Source organism: Micrasema longulum, unplaced genomic scaffold (assembly GCF_059751315.1).
Source record: "Micrasema longulum isolate JH-2025_06_02 unplaced genomic scaffold, ASM5975131v1 h1tg000557l, whole genome shotgun sequence".
Lineage (NCBI taxonomy): Eukaryota > Metazoa > Arthropoda > Insecta > Trichoptera > Brachycentridae > Micrasema > Micrasema longulum.
The window spans coordinates 631519-647969 of record NW_028277753.1 but is presented as its reverse complement, the minus strand read 5'-3'; the positions used below and the strand labels follow the sequence as shown (position 1 = coordinate 647969).

Genomic DNA, 16451 nt, shown 5'->3' with positions numbered 1-16451 from the left:
CTTAGTTTGCGGGAACTTAGCACTATATTGATTGTAAAAATTCAATTCCAATATAATTTCGGTCTCTTTCACAAAATGGTGAACAAAACAAAAAATAATTTGTCTAATTTTTGACATGACATTTCAATCTTTTCGTTTCGTCATTGTATGATTTTCTGTTGCCCAAAACAAAGTAAAAGTGCAATTCCGCCAGGGATATAAATTTTCTGTAAGTGATGAATTGTTAATATTCAAATATTTAATTGAAGTAGTGTTATACCCAATGGTGGTATATGAAGATCAGTAATAAGACTTTATGTATTTGACTGTGATTATAAATACTTATTTTATTGTGATTAGAGACCGACTGTTTACAAGGAGAGACAAATCTAGAATGACTTGCTAAGCTATGTGGGTATGCAGACGATTGTAAATATATTATTGTTACCAACAATATACCTACATTCCTTACAACTCTCTCCTACATAACCTAGATTTACCAATTTAAAACAATGAGTTTATATTAACTTAATAGTCTCCCTAGTAAGAATTAATATAATATTTACACGATTCTATATAAGATTACTTGACTCTATACTAACCAATGTGTGACCAAGTAATTCTCATCTCCAGGGTGAGGTGCCCGTATCCCACTGTACCCGTGGTCTTAACCGGTCCCTCCTAGATACTTTTTAATGGTTGAATTTTAAAACTTAAAATAAATCATATTTAAATTCAGAATTGTTTTTTTAAACGTTAACAACAGGAGTGGACTTAATTTAGGGTTGCGATTTTCAAAAATGTATTGTACGTCTATTAATATTATTTTAGTAAAACCAAAAAGAAAAAAATGGGTAGAAATTAAAGTTAATAATCTGCTTGAGATCCACAAAAAAACGAATGCCGTTTGTAAACATTCAAATACAAACTCGTTTTACATGCAAAACAATAACATCTTCTCATTTTTTTAGTACATGCAATCTCGCTGAATGCAACCCTGGTAGGTCGATAAAACATATATTTATGCTCCTATCTTTTTTTACAGATTAGTTTGAAAATGTAATATCTACAAACACGCGCAGCGCAAAAATCTACATTCTGCTAAAAACTGCACGCAAATCGGTTAAACTGTTTAGGAGGAGTTCAGTGACATCACATGGACAGAATAATTATACGTCCTAACTTAACACAGGACTTTGGTTCCATGGAGTCAGGACTAGTGTCGCAGTAAATGTTAAATGAATATTATGTGAATAAATAAAAAGAAATAAATGGTTTTTTTTCGGTCTGTTGATTTAAGTTCTTCATTTACAAACATTTGGACAAGTTTAAAATATTAACGTACTAAAACAGAGGTAGAGAACATTTCACGTAAGGAATTTGGCATTCTGAGCATTTACGGGGCTTATGACCTGTCGTTAGCTGGTTTAAGTGGCCGTTTTATACAGCGTGTAACATTAATATTTTTTTCTTGTTTAAACATAGTTTTTTTCAATTCTTCCATCCTTATGAAGTTTTAGTGAGGTTAGTAAGAATAACTCATTCGGGGGTGCAGTTTTTGCCTAAAAACATTCGGACAAACTCAAAATATTAAAAAGAAAGAAAATCTTATTAAGTTTTGTTACAGTGAAGGGAGAAGTAATTACTGTTATATATGATAAAAAAGAATTATAAAAAACCCAGATAGATATTTAAATTATTTTAAGGCTTATTGAAAACATCAATTAACATTATTTCCACAATGGAGGAGGACAAAGGCTTAACTACTTTAAAAATGGTTTGAGCAATTTCCTTCCAATTCCGATAAATAGCCTAGAACAAGAACAGACGTACAATAAAGCTCCTTTTTACAAGACCAACTAATTGACCATCAGATCAGATCAGAATTAGGATTTTTAATTCTATTTACGTGAATACCATGTTAATAGGATAATAGGGGCATATACTTGACGGGAATGTTTTTATTTTGAATTTTCAATTGAATCTACAAATGCAAATCTTGGATTTAACATTTTCTTTGTCAGAAAATATTATGTATTAATATTTGAAGCACTGACTTTGTGATTCACTATGGCAAATAATATTACTATATTTCCGTTCTTAGTTCGTGTTAAAATATTAAATTATATTTAATGGACCAACAAAAATGTGAAGTTCTAGCTTTAACAAAGAAATATTTTTGTTCTGAAACTGGTCAGTATCTAATATTTATTTTGCAAAAGCTCAAATAATAAATGTTATTAGAAAACGTTTGCCAGAAATAAATAAATAAGTAGTATTTTCTGTTATGAAAATTGTTCCAAATGTTTCTGAAATTATTTTTTTCATTGTCAAGGCAGATGAAGAATAAAGTTCTGTGGGTGAAATAAAACCAAAACCCTCGACAAGTGTATTCATCTTCTGAATAATAAAAGCGAGTATTGGTAAGTCCGCTTTGTTGGGTAGTGGTTGGTGCGTTCGCCTCGCCTACCATTCTTTAGGCCCTAGATTCGATTCCAAGCAAGGTGGACGTTTTTCAAACTACAATATTTCATTTCTCCTGGACTGACAGCTAAAGCGTAATACTGATCAGCTTACCTTCAAGTAACAAATGATCAAAATACGCTGTATTTGTTTTACAAATTCAGTTTTTTATGCACTATTTGGTGCGGAAAAGGGAATGATGATAATGATCATCATTATTGATACTTTTAGGCCATTTTGAGACATTTTTTCACCAACATCTATAAAAACATATAATTTTTAAAATGTAGATTGAAGAATTATTTTTTCCCTATTCTGCAATCTAAAATTCACAACTCAGCATTTTAAATAAGTGGCAGTTCAAATTAATTTTAATAATTATTTAAGAACTTAATCCGAAAATAATTTGCTTCTATTTAATGACGTGGTAATTTTTTTTTTTTAATTTCTCCGTTTATTTCACGTCACAGATAATAAAAAATCTCTTTGGTATAAAGTAGCAAATTTTATGAATACCTTTCACAATATACAAGTCATGTTGAAAAAAATATTCACGGCTAATGGTCAATAAATTGGAATAAATTATACATTTTAGTTAGGTTATAATCACATATTACAAAAAGGAAGCCTTAATTAAAGGCACGTTTTTCAAGCGAATGGAATATGAAAATGGACGTCATCAAATATCGTTAGCGTTATTAATTTACCTCCATAGCTAAATTTAATTTCATTAACAATATTTATTCCCATTGAGTTATAATTTTAAATTGAGTTTTAGGGGTTTATTTTTTTCAGTCATCAGTTTGAACCCCTCTATTACAGTCACTGATACCAGGATAAGTTAGTAAACACACATATTTTACCTATTTTTCCTTGTTATGTATTCTTATATTGTTGGATAATTTATAAAGCGCCATTTTTGTGAAAATCACCTCAAGGGCGCTGTACAATTCATAAATATCCCAGTACGTCTTGCAGCTACAGAGCGCATGGACGGTTGGGATTCAAGTTCCTCGTTTTCAATTAAGATCAATCAAAAATTATAACAGTTAGGAGCTAGATTACAGGACGTCTTGAAGCTACAGAACGCATAGACAGTTAGAAGTTTAGCTCCCATTTACACATTTTAAAAATTGACAAACAAATTTAGTGGAGCTGAATGAACCACAATTTAATTAATAAGAAGGAAAATATTACATTCTTTTAATGTGTGATGTCACCATGGCTGTTTAATGTATATATTGCATATAAAAAAATGCCATATCATGAGATTTTTCAGGATAAAAAATCCTATTTTATTTGACTACTCAATCGGTAACACTGCATTGGATTCAGTTGCTGAGATGCGGGATTTGGGTGTGATTTTTGATCAGAAATTGTCTTTTTTCAGTCACATTAATGATATTAGTAGTAGATCTTTGAAGACGCTTGGGTTTATTTTGCGCATCACTAAGGACTTAAAAAATATAAACACTTTAAAAATTTTATACACCTCGTTGGTGAGAAGCATCTTGGAGTATAATTCTACAACATGGAGCCCTTATTATGCCTCTCACCAAATTACCATAGAAAGAGTTCAGAATAAGTTTTTGAGATATGTTAATTTTAAATTAGGAATACGTAATGAATTTCGTAACTATGATTATTTATTTAATATATTAAATTTGATTAAATTAAGGGACAGGAGAGCTATTCATGATTTATAAGTTCTATTTAAAATCGTTAATTCAGTATTGGACGGCCCTGAAATTTTGGCCCTCATTGGTTTTAAAGTACCAGTTAGAGTGACAAGGCTAGTTCAACTTTATCACTACAACAATCATATCTCAATTATTCTAGCAATTCAGTACTGAATCGTCTACATGCGCTGGGTAATAAACATTCGGATTTAGGTGACATATTTTTATTGAAATTTCCAGCTTATAAACAATTACTTGTAAAACATTTTAGTGTGGAATCAATATTTTAATTATGTTCTTTCTTAGTAAGCATTGATAAAGTTGTTACTGTATTTACTCCACTATAAATACTAATGTATGTATATAATGTAAAAGGTACTTGTACCGTTAATTCTTGAAAAACAAATAAATAAATAAATATCAATAACTGTATGAAAGAACTGAAAGGTTTAAGAATGGGAGCAAACATGGGTGATTTAATTGTCAATTGTCTTTTGTATGCTGATGATGCCGTGCTTCTTATTAACAACAAAGAGGTACTCTACCTGCAACTCTTGGAAACAAAAGTATACGATGCATGCAAGAAGAGCAATAGGCTGATGAATGTCGATATATCGAATGTGATAGTTTTTGAACGAAATTAAAGTATGACTAGATGTGAAATCTTTAGAATGGGGTTGTACTGGAACAGATAGAGGAGTTTGTATTTCTGAAAAGCATGTTTATTTAGTATAGAATGACTAAGGAAGATATTGAAAGGAAGGTGAGTGTCGGGAACAGAGTGAACGGTACACTTAAATCAACCTTGCCAAATAAACGTTTGTCGTAAGAGGCACCCAGTTTGCTGACCCTGATGTATGGGAGCGAAGTATGGACTTGGAAAAACAGGTATAAAAATAGGCAGAATGCTGTCAAAATGCGATATCTTAGGCAAAAATGTGGTAAAACTATGTACGATAGATTCACAAATGTTGAGATCCGTACGTTATGTAAGGCTGAGATGAGTACTTTCGACAAAATCATGAAACCAGCTTCGTTGGTTTGTACAAGTAGAGCGAGTGGATAGCAAAAGGACGGCCAAAAAGATTTACTACGCGAATGATGGATGCAGAAAGCGTGGAAAACCGAAAAAGACATGACATGACCCAATCCAACAAATATTTGAAAATTTACTTACCAAAAGTCGGAATAATAAGAAGATGTATGAATGTAAAGGAAGCGAGATCTGTGTGCAAAGATAGATTGAAATGACGTTGTATTTTCTCTACCCACCCTTACGGAAAAATGGCGTGATAGTTTGTTGATGTTGTTATTGAAGAGTGTGGGAGAGTGACATGCTTTTTTTATAAAGGATGGGGCGCGGGAAGCGGACATTTGTAAAAAATAAACAAACTTACTATCACGCCGCGCCGTTTTCCCATAGGAGTATACAGTTAGGAAAAAACCTCGCTTTCTCTACACTCATGCATCATATCTTGCACGCGCGCTGATTATTTCAACTTTTGTCTTGTCCATATTGTCTATCATCGACAATTCAATTATTTGTTGGATTTGATCATGTCTTTCTCGGTTTTCTTCGTTTTCTGCATCCATCAACATTCGCATTGTAAATCTTTTTAGCCGTTCTTTCACCGTCCATTCGTTTTTTTTTGTCGACAATGCTTATTTCAGCCTTTCAATACATGAAAGATAGATCTCGACAACGCAATCACCTGAGAGATCGCATTTTAACAATATTTAACATACATTTGCATTTTTTTTTTAAATTATTTTTTTCCAAATAAAATAATGTAGAATTGGAAATGACAAATTTTTCCCTTTGGTACATTTGGTACAATAATATAATTTTATATATTAAACACCTAGATGACTTTAACAATACAAATTTGCTAATGTTATACATAACAAAGTTTACAGACAATAGAAAATAGCAGTTAAAACATTCTTTGAAAGGGTTTAAAAGTAAAATAATGCCACTATGTTGTTACAAAGAGTATAAAATTGACTGAATGAATAATTCTGAAATAAAAAAGTTATAATATGTACACATATTTTTATATAAACAAAAATATAAAATAACACTCATTGGCATAGTTATTAAGGAGTAAAGGAGATTCAAATTTGTGATAGGCCGCTAGGTAGCAGTTACTCTATTTTATCTCAAATAAATAAAATCGAAAATACTTACATTGAATGCGTATCTTGAAGAAAAACATTAAAACATTACATTTAGTGAATTGTATGTTACAACAAAAGTTTTTAATCGCGTGAAACCGATTGTTCTCCAAAAGTGATATTTTTTTTGACGCAAAGTACTCAATCTGTTAATTTGTGACATTTGCAATATGTGTGATATCAATTTTAAATAAAAAAATCTTGGCAAAAATTCTACTGCATAACGAATATCGCACGCAATTACTCTAGCTTTGTATCTGGCAAAAAAAAACATTCTCATTCTTCAAAATATTTTAAATAATCCCACTTGGCCTGTAAATCTGAGAGAGCTCTTCCAACCTCAATAACTGCATGGGCCAACTCTTCATTCTAATAACGACAGGGTCTTTTCAATACCTATTCACCGATTTATTTTTTTGCCCTCTCTTTCACAGTAGTAGCTGGTCGATTGTGGACTAATCTACCCACTAACATTAGAGACGCCCCGCCCCTTCTTTATTAAAATTCGAATCACGTATGAAATGTCATTTTCTGAATTTATAAGTTTTTTCTTTTTCCTCCCTCTTTCCTTCCCTCTCTTCTCCCTTCAATCTTCATGTAGATATTAAATCAATTTTTACTTCTTAAAAAATAAACATATTCATCAATATTTTGTTGTGTTATGTAAGTATTAATAAACCAACAATATGTTAATTTATTACTGAATTTTCTAAAATTGAACGGTTTGGGTAGGTCAGCATAAATTGTCTTAAGGCAATATGCCCGACCTAATGTATATATATGTAAAGTGTATATATAATTTAATCACCTTAAATATTTAAAAAATCAATATCAGCTGCTTCAGTATCACAAAAAAAACAGAACCTGAATTTTTTTCACTCAAGATCCATTCGTGCATATATTAGAGAGAGGAAACTGGAAAACTGAAAATACCTTCAGAAAATATTATCAAAGAAAGTTGCTAAATCATACAGTCTCAAAAGATTCCTCTCTAGCAAGCCTGTTTCAACCGGTTAATATCAAATAAAGGCGTCACCCGGTCACCAAGAGATAACAGACAGATCTCTCATAATATGGACTCCAGAAATCAATTCAGAACACATAATATTAGAGTTTTACCTACCATTAAAACTCTTATTATGTTTCTATTGATTTCTGGAGTCCAGGTAACACCTACCTGGTGCATTATGAGCTTTATGAAAAAACAAAATCCATGGATGACCGGGATACCAAATTGGCGGAAACGGACAGAGGGACCATAGATTAAGACATTGACCCAGGAATAGACGATACGAAACCACAGACAACGGGAAAGAAAATGAACGCTTCTCTATCATTATACTTTGTGCAAATGTGAAAATTTAGGGCAAGTAAATTCAATAAAATTCCTAATGGTCATAATAGATTCTAAACAAAGCTGAAAAGATCAAATAGTAGAAATATCTAAGCAAATACGGAAATCAGCGGAAATTTATAAAAACCTAAGAAATATCTTGAATGCTCAATTTATGAGACAAATTTATTTTGCTTTTTGCCAAAGCAAACTATCATATTGCAATTAAGGTTAGGGAGGTTGCTCTCGTTCAATCTTTAAACCAGTGAAAATAGCACAAAAATGGATCACGAAGATCATTTTCAAAAAACTCTAGAAGTATCTAACGGAAGATTTATTTGCTGAGTTTAAGATATTTGGTGTAAGACAATTGTTTGTGAGATGCCTACTGCTTAAATTTTATGATAAATTAAGTGAGGTCAAAAGAACCCAACAAAATATAAACACTCGTTCAGCAACACAAATTAACTGTATTGTCCCAATTATATAAACCACCTTTAGTAAGAGGCAATATAATGTAATTGCTTCAAAAAAAATTAGTGATTTGATGCCATATGAAAGACTCAAAATGAAAATCAAATTTTAAAACAAAAATAACTGCGCTTATAAATAGTGAAGCGAGAGATTTTTTTGAAAAATGCATTTGAATTTTAAAAAAAAGTACTTATATAATATATAATTGGTAGACATATTATTTATATCTTCATATATTCCATTACTTTATACTTGTTTTTTGATTATTTATTACACTATATTATTTATTTCTATGTAATATATATTCTTGGCACAAATATATACTTTTTTTTGTGTAATACGATTATTACATTCTTATATTGATTCTTACATAGCTAGACATTTATAACTAAGTAGTTTTAGTTTTTTTTTTGTTATTGTTATAGTAGTATGGAATTACTTATTTTATTTATTTTATAGTATTTTATTAACTTAAACGGCAAATCTGCCTTTTACAAACATTGATAATTTTATCATATTTGGCTTAACATTTTTTTTCTTTTTAAAAAACATAAATTTCAAAAACAAGATTTACAAAAAAAAAAAAAATTAAACCAAAAATTATACAAGATATATATTTAAATAAATAACCTAAAAATTATATAGCATATTTAGTAAAAAGTTCAAATAATAAAACACTCTACAGTAAAACAACAAGAAAATCATAAGTACTGTTTCACACAACTAGGCAAAGTGAACAAAAAACTGTATATGAAATGCATGAATTAATAAATATAATTACCAAAAAAGTTCAAAAGGTTTTTTCTATAGGAACAATACCCTACACTAAATATATCAATTAAATTTAAAAAATAAAATGCTTTTTTTTTCTTCAGAATACGGTTTTGAAATTAAACATACTTAAAAAAATTAAAAAAAACAATTTATATCATTTCGTCATTTGAATTTTAACAAAAAGGTTTCTAACTTTTTACTAAGCTCTTTATTGTACCATTTTTAATACAATTTACAAGTTTTAAGCAAATATATTATTTTCATACTTACGCACCCATACAAACGCACCCTCTCCCTCTTTCATTCCCACACGCACATGTATCCTCTCCCTCATTCATTCACGCATACACACATTCACATACACATGAATACAAACGTCACACAAATACAATTACTAAACTTCTTTTCTTATATATTATGTGTCATTATATTTACAGTGGATTTTTTTAATTGGCTTTAGTATTTTTAAGATTTTTCTAATTATTTTGTTTATGTAATAGCTGTAAAAATCCCAAATAAAATGAAATAAATAAATAAATAAATATCAGATATGTGAGAATAACTATTGCCGAGTTCATGAAGTCTATTTAAAACGGCATTACAAGTATACACTGTCCGTGAATTGTTGCTACAAAACGGTGGCACCTGTCTAGTCATTCTTCCAGGCACCCTGAAGTTGATGAGAGATAATAGTTCAGGGCAATCCTATATTAAATTTTCAATTTAAAATAAATTTTAAAGCTCTATAACTTTTCTTCGAAAAAAATTAAAAATCCCTATCTTAAAACAGGCTGAGCCGTTTTAAATGGAGAATTTCCTAAACAGAGAATACTCTGTTTTCATTTTCTATTCACTAGTTTAATGTAAGTTCTTTTTTGTTAAATATGAATACTTAGTTTATGCAATAAACTTCTAAAATAAATAAATAATACAGTGTACAGTTAAGTGTTTAAATAAATAAATTTGTATTCATCCAATGTTCCAAGTAGTAAAAATATTTTAAAAAGTGCTTAATTCGGCAATCTATTAGTTTCGCTTTTGCTTTTTTTAAAGATAAAAATCTAGATAATTTATATTCTCAGGAACTAAAATATTCGCAATTTTGTCGATTCACGTAGAACCGATAGCTTCCAACCAAAATTCTCACTTTGTAGTTTGACAATGAAAATATTTCTTAATATTCATCAGCTGACAACAAAACTTAGTTTTTAAATACATACGTGTTTCAAGGCCAGACCATGACACTTCAGAGAAACATTCTTCATTGTAAATTTTAAAAAATACCCGAAATTATTATTTTCCGAAAATGATGTGTTTTTTTTTTCGTAAACTGAAAATGGAGTAAATCCTTAATTTTTCGGAAAATAATCTTTTTCACAAACAATTTATGTATTTAGCTGGCCAAGCACAGGTCAAATATTTCACCTGGCATTATAATACATCTTTACTTAGATTGTTTTCGTCTTCTTAGATATTATTTTTCCATCCTTATTCAGGTGTTGATTTACCCTATCCTTTCCAGAGTAAGGATCCAACCGGAGGAATAGTCCTGCAGGATGCTCCTAGGCTGGCTATCCAGGGCTGGAGGGTCCCGCGAGCATTCTCCAACCGTTACGAGACACAGGGCCGGACTACGCCTAACTTGCAGGTTGAGACTTATCTTAAATCCCTAAAAATATACTAACAGCAATCCTCAAACATAAATAAATTAATACTATTTTACCAATAATTTAGTATCAATATTTTGATGTCCAAATGTTTGTAGACATAGCTGAATATCACTTTCTGGGAAGTTATCATAATTGAAATTTATTGCAACATATAGGAAACTGTCATTGGCTGATTTATGTGGCATCTTGACATGTTGTACCATTCACCATTCTACTATTCTATCTTTCGACCTTTGTAAATCAAAAGAGCTGACACAGGTTTGAAAAAAAAAGGTTTCAGCTCTTTTACTTCACGAAAACACGGAAAACAATAAATCAAGAGTTTAGAAAAGGTTGACATTCAAACATAGAAAGTAAGAGTCTAGAATTTCATTCAGTAAAAAAACTAAAATCTAAAACTACCCAATAATCATCTTAATGCCCGGACTCAAATATTTTCCCCAAAAAAATGTTTTCCCTCTCCTTAGCAAATAAATATTTTATTGCTTTTCCAAATGTTTATAATCAGATGAAAATGTTGTTTCTATTTTTTTTTAAATAAATGTAAATTATAACATTTATACTTGAAGCACCAACGTCGTAGTAATTCATTATAATTAATATTGAATTAAAATAACTTTGTTTTTAACTACTAATCTTACATTTTATAACGTACCGGTTTTGAAGCTACGCAAGCTTTCTTACTAAGATATAATAAATTAAGTTATACCTTAATAAGTATGTATATGTAGCTTAAACCGACCGGTAATACAAAATGATAAACGTGATTAAAAAAACGTTATTTTGTTTTAATTTTAAACATGAATTATATATGTATATTTTTTTTAAATATCGCCTGTTCAATTACTTTAAGTACGAATAAAAGTCATGCGTACGTTTGAAAGTGATAAAACAAACCGTTAAATAAATATTTCGTCTTTCCAATTAAATATTTTCCACTATTTTACATAAAGGTTCAAATACTTTTTTTCTGAAAATTAACATATTTTTCAATTGTTTCACTCTGCTTTAAAACGTCTCTATCGTTATTTTTAAACAATTCTCAAATGTCTTTACTGAGTCAAGAGAACATAATTTTAAAAATATTATCTACAAACCTTCTCGGTTGTCGAACCTTGAAAAGTTACTGTTATTTATTTTAACCAAGGACGCTTACCTCTAATTTACATAATTTTGAGAACCTTACCTTAAAAAAACTACTGTATTAAAAAATTAAATACGTCTTTTTACTCACATTTCTTAAGTATTTCAGGGTTTTATTCGCCTGCCTACTTCATGACAGCTTCTTAAGTCAAAGAAAATCGATTTCCTACCATATTGGCTTCGGTAGCAAATGCACGTATAATACCCACCTTCATTTAATATCGCTTACTGTCTGAAAGTCTTTTCAAATCCAATCCGTTCTGGCGAAGAAATCTGCATCATAACGCTTTTGTACTTTGCTCAGCGGTATGTTTTTTCACAATCTATAAATAAAGCTTTTACCTTTTGAATACCGGATGATTTTCAGGCTCTGAAAAGGCTTTCAGTTTAAAATCCGTAGCATAAACGAAGTTGGTTTTATTTGAATGCAACGTTTCATTCTTTACAGCAAAAACAAATTGTGAAATCTCACTTAAAATATCTAAAAAAAGATTCTTCGATTGAAAGTTAAAAAATAACACAAAAGAAATTTCACTTAAATAATTAAGTAATGTATTTGAAAAACCTTATTAAATATTAAATTGATCTATCAATAATAGGTAATGGCCAAAAGTAAGTCATTCATCATTCATTATTCCCTTTCCACACCTAATGATGCATAGGGCACTGCATCGGTACACCAATCGCAGCGAATATTGATATTTTTTTTATTACACGTAGATAAGCTGATCAGTTTTACGCTTCATGTATCAATGTCCAGGGACTTTGAAATATTCTGGTGTTAAAACACCCTTTTAAATAAATATTTTAAATGAATCATGTCAGCAATCGAACCTGAGACCTCTTGCTTCGCAGGTAAACGCGCTAACGATTACACCACGAGGCCTTGAATGATAAGTACTCGTACTTCATAGATATGTAAATTTATTGGGTGTTAACACAAGATGCGACCGTTTTTTCCAAATAAAAAGAACAAGATGAAATAATTTATGATTATTAGATATAAATTTATATTAAGACATTTATGTATTATATTTGTACTATTTGAAGACACAATAAACTAATTTAAAAAAAAGAGGGCACAAAAAATACAAAAATTAGTCGACAACTCGTAGCCCTACTCATAACCGTACACTGCACAAATACCTCGAGCAGCATCGGCAGTTTTATATCCTCTATTAAACGCAAACAGAAGAAGGTATCGAAAATGCTTCTATTCGTCTACTCGACATTTTAATTTGAAGGCTCGTAATCAAATACATTAAATATGCAACGCTAAGACGCTATCTTGGAGAGCAGAAAATTATCTTTTGGGTGACGTTAATAACCTCTACCATTTTGTTATACTATTAGTGCTCATTTTTTAAATTGAAAAGAAGCGGACTCAACTTATGTTAACACTAATACATAAGTTGGTTTAACTTTATTCCTTACTGGAGGAATATATTTCAGGTGTTTTTTTTATTTATTTAAAAATACGTAAAAACACAAATAATATTTCACACGGTTCATAGCGCTTTTACCAAAAGAAATTATTGTTGTTGCAAAATAAGTATATAATACTGGGTGACCATAAATTTTTACCTATTTACATTGAGATATAATATTATAGAGATGACACTCCATACAAATCCGAGCTAAATAGTCGTTCTCAAAGGAAAGGGAATGCCCAGCAAAGGGAGCTATTATCGTCACGTCGTGTCACGTCGACTTTGACTAGCTAAAAAAGTGATACAGTAAAAAGCGCAGTATGTTTACATTGGTTTACTGTAAATTCTATTCAGTATGTCGCTCCCTTCCGCATGCGCGTCACCTTTGTTTATGTTTATCGTTTCACTATACGCCCGACTAACTGAGCAAGACAGAGACAGGAGATAGCTTACGACTAATAAATACTGGTAATATATAATTATAAAACGTTTTTCAACATAAACATAGCGATTTTAAGCATAATTGATTAAGATAAAAACATTACTTACCGGTGAAAGGTTAAACCCTCGCTTTTTCTGTCTTTTCCAGATTGATATGTGGGCATTTATAGGCATTTTAGTAATTGCGAGGAGAAAAAAAATCAAAAGTCATTAAATAATGCTCGCAACAGATGAAAGTCCCTTCTATTAAACATATGCCAACTGGCCGCAGGTTGAAATATTACATTTCGAACGCTCGTGTTTACTCTAGTTATATACCTAAATAAATATAAAAAACCTTTTTACTTCCCTATAATAATGGGAATAATTTGTTAAATCCCGTATACTTTTTGGAAGTGTATTATTTTTTTGTATCTATTAAAATAAAAAACTTATTATATGAGTAAATTAAATCCGTTTACGAGAACGGACACGAGTTACGGGCGGATGAAGGACACCGTTTTGTTTGTGTAATATAACCGGAACCCTGGACGATTGTCTTGAACTGACGACACATATAATGTTTGATTGCTTTTTATTATTATTATACCAGCACCCACACCCGATGGTTCGTAGGGTTTAACCTTTGTGTGGCTGTGATGTCACACTAGTCAACAAAGGACACAAGACTTGATATGTCTTTCTTATTTTTTGAAATGATGAACTCGTATTTTTTGTAATCTTCAAATGGAAAGGTAAAACTTGTATAACTGCACTGGATGTAAATACAAAAAATACTTATCCTTGCTACGCAAATAATAAATGTCCGCTAATTCAGCAACATATCTGCATAAAAGATAACACGAAGATAGAACTCATAACAAGGAAGAGAGAGACGCTGTTCTTTGGCGGGTGTTGTGTAAAACATATTCAGTCTTCAGTCGGTTGATGACAGTGATAGAGTACGCGTGCGCCTAATATGAGCGGCGTAATTATGATTTTTCATTTATTTTGCTATAACAGGGGTAAATTATATGTTTATTTGCATAAATTATGGGATAAAAATTATGAAACAGTATGTCTGCAGGTTTTTTTTTACAAATGTCTGAACTTTAGAACATTCCCTCTTTTACAAGTGGTTACACGATGTTACATCTCCGCGCGCAAATGAATTATTAACCACAGTCTTTAAAGAGTTAAAGCAAATGTAGGGTATCACGATCATTAGTTTGACGCTACAGGTGGGAGTCTAGCAACAATGAAATATTGAAGCGTAAAACCACCTTTAAACCAATATATAGTTGACGAACGCATCAAACATAAAATTTAAAGTGAATTTATCTCCACTCGATTTTATGCAACAACTGTGGTATATTTTCAAGGTTTGGTATCGGTGACGCGGACTTACGAATCAGCTGTTCTCAAACAGTCCTCAGTCACAAACCTCAGTCTAAACCCCGCCATACCACAATTTGGTTTAAATTTTTAAATAATGAGTTATTTGTTTTGCCACAACAATGGAAAAATGAAACCAAAATGACATAAACTGTCACTACAATGCCTTCTTCTTCTTTTGTCGCTGCTACCAGAGGTTGGCGTCCATCATTCTGAATACATCACAATTCTAGGTAGGTCTAATCAACGCCGCTGCGTCCGGCACACCGAACCACTGTCTGAGATTTCTGAGCCATTATGCTCTTTTCCGTTCCATACCCTGCCTGCTTTCTATCTTTCCTTTCATTAAGTTGGAGAAGGGCATATTTCTCTTTACGGAATATGTGACCAAAGTAAAAGGCTTTTCTTCTCGGCCAATGCCAGCAAAATGAAATATTGAAGTTGCTATATGATCTCTTTCATCAAACACCAACTAAAGAATTCTTTAAAAATCTTAACAATTCGATCGGTAATCAAATGGCAGAAAAAACCATGGGAATTTTTTCGATTTTTAAACAGTTTTTAAATTCTTCAGTAACCACACAAAGACAAAAAAGAGATATTGTTTAAAAACGTAGAGAACTATTAAAAAATGTACAAAACCTAAAAATATTTTAGGTTGTAGATTTTAACCAAGGTAGTTTTAAATACGGATTGTCCCTTTTACTATCTGACTACTGTAATGTAACTGATCTGGAATTATTTAAATTTATTCATAAATAAGTTACTCATGTCATTTTAGACAAAGAACTAAAACTTGAAAACAATTGTAATAAACACGGCACAATACAAGAATATCGAACAATATCACGTACAATATTCTAAAATGATACAAGAATAATCGAGACTAATAAACTGGGGACTAAAATTATTCAATAAACTACCAGACAAAACAAACAAAAAGACAAACTTTTCAAAAGATGTGAAAAATATTTTCATTTTTTTTAGAGCATGTTATTATTATAACACTGTTCTCTTCAATGGTCACGCAGACATTTTTTATCTCTCCTATATGAAATTTAGAAGATTATTTATAGATAGTACACCCATTTAGTTATACGATGTCAGTAATTATGTATTTACTCGTATGTTTATTATATTTTGAACCTTTTACCTTTATTCTATTTAACTTTTTTCTTTTCTTTAAATTTAAATTTATCTTGTTTCTATTAACTTTATTTTTATTACTATATTTAAATATATGTATTTTTATTTTATTTGCAACTTTTAAGTGCCTAACATTTCTCTATTGCTTTTTTTAAATACCAATAATGTACTGATCAATAGCCCACACCACAGTGGAAAACATATATTGACTGTTTTCACAATTTTCATTTATATATATTCTTATTTTCTGTATACAAAGTATGTGAAAACTGTTATTTTTTCTCAAATAAAAATAAATAAATACTATTCCTATGAACAGAATGTGAATTTAAAATTGCTTTGTTAAATGAAAGTAAAACCTTAATTAATT

The 16451-nt window shown here is 30.5% G+C and overlaps 1 protein-coding gene across 1 annotated transcript in view; it reads left to right on the top strand.

Annotated features, from left to right (window-relative positions):
* The window catches only part of Cad96Ca (tyrosine kinase receptor Cad96Ca), a 70821-nt gene that overhangs the window by 11589 nt on the left and 42781 nt on the right, over window positions 1-16451 (top strand). The window contains exon 3 of the mRNA XM_088228030.1: window positions 10400-10525. Within this exon, the coding sequence (XP_088084156.1) occupies window positions 10400-10525 (126 nt within the window). The remainder of the gene's footprint in view (window positions 1-10399; window positions 10526-16451) is intronic.